This window comes from Oncorhynchus keta, chromosome 7 (assembly GCF_023373465.1).
Source record: "Oncorhynchus keta strain PuntledgeMale-10-30-2019 chromosome 7, Oket_V2, whole genome shotgun sequence".
Taxonomy (NCBI): domain Eukaryota; kingdom Metazoa; phylum Chordata; class Actinopteri; order Salmoniformes; family Salmonidae; genus Oncorhynchus; species Oncorhynchus keta.
Window position 1 is genome coordinate 12,114,495 of NC_068427.1, and position 7,387 is coordinate 12,121,881.

Consider the following 7,387-nt stretch of genomic DNA (forward strand, 5'->3'; position numbering starts at 1 on the left):
GTAATTGCATATTGTGGGGGGAGGCCTACAGCTGGATGCTGATATATTTTTATGCAATGAAAGCAGATTATTTGCTGTAGGCTGCGGTACACAGTGACATGCCCCCACCTTTCTGTCCGAATCATTAAAAATAACACTATAAAGTTTACTAAATCAATAGTGCTTAGTGATATGGTCATATGAATATCTCAGCTAGTGATACTTCTTTTTTGCAAAGAGCAACATGTCTATTTTAATATGTTACTATACATGTTATCTATCAAGTGGTCACAATTTAAGCAAAACACCTTTTACACTAATGAGGCTGAAATGTTGGTTTCTGTTGAATTTAGCTAAGTTCAACAGTGTGAGAAAGCAGAGAAATCAGAGAAGATTTAAAAAAAAAATCAACACACATTTCTGACACTTTGTTTTATCTGACTACTTTTTACATGCAGCAAGAAGAACCCTCAACTTGCTAAGCAAGAACTCACTACCTCAAAGATGATTGGTCAGTCAAGCAAGGCGGAAGTCTACTAGGCTCGGGGATTCCCCGAGGGAAGTTCCCCAAGCGTTGTAATGCATGTACAATGAACATTTGTACGAAATACACCACTCCCGTACGTAGTAAATGTAGGCCACCTGAAGAATAAGAACTTGTCGAAGTATCAAAACAATAATTTGGACATATTCAAATGAAGGTAAGATACTGCAGTTATACAGTCAGATACGAAAGTCGAGGCGAGCTCAACGAGTGTCTGGTTAGGTATTAACGTACTCAAAACTATTCAACTATTGACACTGCTCGATACTGTACCGGATCGATTTTGTACACTCGCCAATGAAGGTCGACGTTATAGGATGTAGCCAGTTCGTGATACTATGTATAACTATTAGGTTGCTTCAGGCTAGTATATGTCTTCGTAGTATCATGCACTTTGGTATGCAATCAGTTACATACAGTGACTACTATTGTGCTGTCTTAAACGGGTGTTTATTAAAATAAATGACTAGATGGAGAATTGGATTAGCTGTGTGTTCAAATGATGTAACCAATCATATCAGAGTAGTACCATGCTCAGTTCACTATCATAAATCTGAAAATATATTCAGGACACCCAGAAAAACAACGGCTTTTAAAAGTATTAGATCTGTCATAGCTTCCCATTTTAGGTCATTGGCTGTTGACTTTATCATCTTAGTAGCTTAATGTATTGATCGTGGCATAATTCAACGTTTTTGAAAGAAGAGATAGGCTATTTGTTTTTGTTCATTAGCTATCATTAATAATGCGTAACCACATTGAGGTGTGTTTACCCAAAATATATGCCATTGTAATTAATTAAATCTATTAACATCTTCTCAGTGCACAGTGAATATCTCATATTTTCCACACATTTGTTTATTACAGTGATTGCAGGCATTTCTCACGTATGACCAAAGATGAATTGACTAGTAACAAACCATGGCATTCAATAATGTAAATTCATGTATAGGTACACAGCACTGTACTTGTTTAAAAAAAAAAAGACTAATATTCAATTTCGCATCAGTGTCAATTGATTTAATCAGTTTATGTTTTTTATTCCCAACCGTTTCTTTTCTGTACATATTTTGGATCTTTGTTTGTTTTCATTAAGAAGCTGTTTTTACTGAGGATACTTGTATAATCAACCAGAAATGTTGATCTTTTGAGTTTCTAAAATGAGCAAGGACAGGTGATAAAGAGAAGTATGCACTGGCCCCAGTGTCATGGTGAGAGAGGATGACTTGGCTTTTTCCGTTTTATTCAGGTGTTTGTCCAAGTTATGTGATTCATAGGACCTTCTTACAGCAAATGATGTGATGGTGTGCTTTAATGCTGTATTGTGCCCCTAAACTTAGGTTGTGTGATATGTTGCGCCAGGCCCCATGACTGCTGTGTCAGTGATGATTGTGGAGCACACAGCATGGAGAGGAATATTGGAGATCAGCTCAACAAGGCCTATGAAGCTTACCGCCAGGCCTCTATCGAGAGAGACAGCGCCAAAAAGGAACTACAGCAGATGGTATTATACCTTATGCACAGTGATAAAAAACAAACGGTCAGTTTCCCGGAAAGCCTAGTCCTGGACTCTAAATGTATTTTAATGGATAGTCTCCACTGAATGTACATTTTATTCCAGGACTAGACTTAATCTGGGTCTGGGAATCCGGCCCCAACTCTTCTAATTCACTTATGAGACTTGAACTCCGTCCAGTGAGATGTGGTATAGCTTTCCATACAGTGCTTCGATATAATGCAATACATGATCATTGCATAGTAACGAACTATAAAGGATACAAAAGGCTAGCTACCAGTAAGTGATGCCGTTCATGATTCATATGTAACGGAAGTTTTACATTTGCAGAAGGTAAATTATGAACGGCACACTCAGGAACTTCAGAAACAGATAGAAGACCAGCAGCAGTTGATTTTGAAACTCAAAGCTCAGTTGATTTCAGCAACTAAGCAACCCTCAGGTAAGTGACAAGCATAGTTGTTTTCTTAATAGAATTGTTTGCATGATGACATTTTCTGACATATTCTATACCTCACAGTTCATCTCCAGTGAAAGAAACGAGATGCCTACATTGGGAACATCTAGGCATACCGTTGCATTGTCTATTCCCCGGGAGATCAATTGTGCTGTAATAAATATTATTGTTGTTTCAGGACATTGCAAATTAGATGTTCTGTGTTGACTAAGTAGTTAGGTTATGTTATATTTCCTCTCTTATTTGATTCTTAGGAGAGGTCATAGGTGAGGCTGCACCTAGAAAACAGGAAGAAGAAACCTTGTCTCCTTCCAAACATCTCTTTGACAACCCAGGAAGCTCCTTGAGGAAAATGCATTACTTGGTAGATATGTTTAACACAATCAAACAATCCACACAAGATTAGAGTTAGATCTGGTTTATTTATGTTTACAAATAGGATGTAAATGCAAGGACGTGTTGGGGTGCAAACATGACATCCCCATTGGCTGCCTCGAAACATTTTTCTCTCAAATCTCAAAAAAAAATCTCAATATCTTCTCTAACACATACACACGCACACACACAGACGTTATTGTTCATAAATCATACATTTGCTTGTAGATACTGTTCTGTATCTTCAAACCCTGATAGCTGTATCAGAGCTCAATGTACAATACAATAGATCCACTTCCTGTGACATAGGCCATCATTCATCTGGTTGCATTTCTGTCATACATTTATTGCTGGATAACATCAATGTTTTCCAAAAAATATGAATTCGTAATATTGTAATATTATCAAAACTCCTCATTGGGGATCATTTTAAAAGCATGAACACGCACATGCTATATTTTATCAACAGGTGGCACTAGAGGATAGCATCACCAACCCTCAGGGTCTGAGGCCATTTCTTTTTAATTTGACCTTTATTTAAATAGGAAAGTCAGTTAAGAACTAATTCTTATTTCCAATGACGGCCTAGGGACAGGTAACTGCCTTGTTCAGGGGCAGAACGACAGATTTTTATGTCGTCAGCTCAGGGATTCGAGCTCGCAACCTTTACGAATACCAGTCCAACGCTCTAACCACTAGGCTGCCTGCCGCCCCATAGTCATCAGCTTCATAGAACCGCCAGCTTTATTGTTGAGAAGTAATTCCCTAATAACTGAGATCACAAGGCGTGACCCTTGATTTTTTGGTTAGAATGTATAATTGTCATAATTATTGTTACAGTATATTACTTTTATGACATTAATATTTAGATTTATGAAATGATCACATTATGCAGAAAACAATACCATTTTAGTATTCAATTTGGATAGTGTAAGGCTGATATTTCCTGCAGTGTAAGTCCTCAATGCCATGTGTGTCTGTTTTTCAGAAGGAAAATATGGAAACTGCTGTGATTGTGTCATCTTCACCACACACAGCACCAGTAGCCAGCAGTTTTGAGACGTATGTGCATTAGTATGTGCGTCTTTTCTTCATAAAAAAAATAAATGAAAAGCATTTATTTTACTTGCATTTCTTTGTCTCTCAGTAAAGATGTTCTTGAAGTGTATCAAGCTCTCCGGGGGAAATTCCAGCAGATACGCACATTAACCCAGAGACAAAAAGATCTCCTGAAAAAAATCTACAGAGGAAATGACATGGCAAATGGTAATATTAAAGTCTGCACAATAGTCATTTGGAATTTGCTTATTATTACAGCACTGTTGAAAGGAACCCAAGGCCTGAACTGATGTACTCTAATTTGATTACAATAGAGAAAATATGTTGAGCTACAATTGCTTTGGATATGTCATAACACGATATTAGTAATTATATATGTCAGCTTTAGCTTTGTTCCTATACACAATTAGATATCAACACCTTAAGCAGAACCGTACATTAATGCCTTGTTGGCCTATTTAACCATGGACCTCCACCTGTGTGGAAATAGAATGAGCAGATAAATATGTTGAATTATTCCACAGACACATGCTGTGATGTAGCGCTGGTTAGTTATGTAATGATGGGAATGAAAAAAACTACAATCATATTATACTTACCGTGTGTATTTATACTTGTTGAAAATAAAAGTGAAAATGTTCTTTACATTACTCATTATTACTTGATTATTCATCATTACTTGAACTAATCGCTACTCAATGGGAAAACTTCATATCTAACTGTCGTAAGTGACTGTCAATATGTTACAGAAACAGTATGATGAAAGCATTGTGTTTGACATTCGACAGAGCAGCAGTTCTCCATGCCCATTCAGTGTACAGACGTGGCCGTGGAGCAGGCGGAGAGGCCCTTCCCTTCAGCTTTGAGGCCAGGGGTCGACCTCCAGCACCCGCCCATGTCCCTGGAATCCGGCGGTGCCAGCCCAGAGGACACGAACCAAGTGGACTCTTTCACCACACTCAGCATCAAGTTTCCCCCCTCCACAGACAGTGACTACGAGTTCCTGAACAGCGCTCCGGAAAAACGCATTGACCTGCTCGTGCCAAGGGCAACAGTCAGCACTGTCCCTGCCGTCATAGAGGTAACCGTCTATGGAGCTGGCCATCCCATTCCTGTATCCTACCTCTGTCTCTCACCCTCCCTCCCCCTCCGTGTCGCTCTCACACAAGAGTGTGCGTGGACACCAGCAGGTGAGGTTCACAGGAAATGCTCATTCCTTTATTTGCAGGTAAAAGTAGGAAACTCTCAACTACTGATTTTTTTTCTGGCAAACAAATGGGAGAGAGAAAGCGTATAAATAGTACAAGAAAACCTCACACATCGACACAAGTGTGGCAAGTCTCTGAACGTTGTTAATCACAATAAGCTATGATAGGCCTATGTGTACAACAATGCTTGTTACATAGTTATTACAAATGATCATAAAACACCAATTGTTTTAGATGATAATGCTTTCATGCCATTCAGTTTTGTATTTGGTCATACAAGTCTATGTTGATCTCAGAACCAAAGGAATGTATATTTTATGATGACCAGTATCAGTACAACTGCTCACACCTGTGAGGTTGTGAATGCAGAATGATAGAGGCAGTATTGCTTTTTTATTTATTTCAAATTGATCTTACCTTACGTAGTATTCTTTAGAATTTTCGGAAGGTCATCTGACCTTTATTGAGTATTATTTAAGACCATGCTTTTGGTTAGAAAATACACCGAATGTTCTCCTGAGGGGCACAGTGGTCTAAGGCACTTTGCAGTGCTAGCTCTGCCACTAGAGAGTCTGGGTTCGAGTCCAGGCTCTGTCGCAGCCGGCCACGACCGGTAGACCCATGGGGCGTCGTACAATTGGTCGTGCGGGTTACGGGAGGGTTTGGCCGGCAGGGATGTCCTTGTCCCATCGCGCACTAGCAACTTCCGTGGCGAGCCGGTCGCCAGGTGTAGTGTTTCCTCCGTACACCTGGATAACATGATGAGACAAGACTGTAACTACCAATTGGATACCACGAAATTGTGGAGAAAATAAAAAATATGAACAGATTAAAAAATATACAATAAATGTAATGAATAAAAATAACAACAACATAAAAGAAAATACACCGAAGAAATACACCTTTGTTGAGACGTGTGGCTGTTGTATGGTAAATAGTGGTAGAACACCCACACTGATGGTAGATTTTATTTTGCTATTAGATCATGTCATTGATTGGATTTCTCAGTTTCTAACTTACCATGAATGCCAGAAACAAATAACTATTCAATCCTACTGTAGCAAATATACAGCATTACAATAGTACAAGTCGTGGGCAGGAACTATGGATGTTGAGAATGCGGGTTCAAGTTGGACAATGCTTTGCTTTTATTCCCCCGGAGCAACAGATCTTTCCTCAGTGAAAGACCCAAGCACATGGCCTACCGTGCTGTAAGTGGGTGAGTGTAAGCAATGCTAAGTGTATGAATTCTAGAGTATAAAGTGGTGTGTTTGTCCTTCCATGTAGCCCCTGTGGCGCCCTGAGCTTTGCGACGCTACTACAGCAACAGCAGCGCAGGCCGTGAGTGCGGAACAGCAACAACAGATGAACAACAACAGCCCTGATATATGTACCTACTGCAACGCGGTAGTTCCCGAAGAGCACATGAACAGCCACCTTTTTACTCATTGCCAGAGGGAGAGTGAAGCCAGCAATTGACACTAGCAGACATTGGCTGCCCAGTACAACACCTCTAGGGTTGATTCATGGTTAATTCATGTCTTTGTTTCCACACCATGAATAACACGCGCTCTGCTGTATGTCACATGACACTGGCGTTTTGGGACTTGAATCCACTCTCAAACATTTATTTAATTTGTAAGAGGTTAATGGTACATTTGACAGTTTTTGTCTTAAGATATTACTTGGAAATTGCACGTGGATTTATGAAATGATTTTGTACAGTATTGGTCTGAGTGTAATAAAGCAAACATTTAATCTTGGTTTTTCACACATTATTTAATATGTTTTTTTAATTATACACAAGGATTTTAATGGCATGCATGGTGCAAGTATATTGACATGCAGTGTGTACATGTAGGCCTACATTTGTCCCCCAAAGCTGTAACAAATTGATACTGTATGTATTTTCAGGGGAACATTCACTGAGATCTTTGAAGAAGCATCCACTTTGATTCTCCAAGTGGATCTGGAAATGTGTGAGTCATGCAAATTACAAGTATAGAAAAATGTGTGGTTATTTTATGGCATATAGTAATATTTAAATCCAAGATACATATGCCAGCATATTGTTTTGCTAATCAATTTATAGTGATGATTTCTTTCTAAATGATTATGCTGTGCACATGTTGGTTTGTGAAATACTGGTCACAGGCGTTTTTATTAAAAGTAGGCTATACATAAATACTAATAGGCTAAATTAGCTTTTGTAATTGGTAGCAGCTGCATGGTATGCTTAGTGCAGCATA

The 7,387-nt window shown here is 38.9% G+C and overlaps 1 protein-coding gene across 1 annotated transcript; it reads left to right on the top strand.

Annotated features, from left to right (window-relative positions):
- The first annotated feature begins 521 nt into the window (after positions 1–521).
- On the top strand, positions 522–6,901 carry LOC118385999 (TRAF family member-associated NF-kappa-B activator-like). Its single transcript, XM_052521985.1, is given in 9 exon segments — positions 522–680; positions 1,864–2,027; positions 2,370–2,481; positions 2,751–2,860; positions 3,860–3,933; positions 4,019–4,137; positions 4,719–5,017; positions 5,019–5,120; positions 6,426–6,901. Coding segments are annotated over 8 exon segments (1,107 nt in total). The 5' UTR covers positions 522–680; positions 1,864–1,928; the 3' UTR covers positions 6,618–6,901.
- Positions 6,902–7,387: the final 486 nt, after the last annotated feature.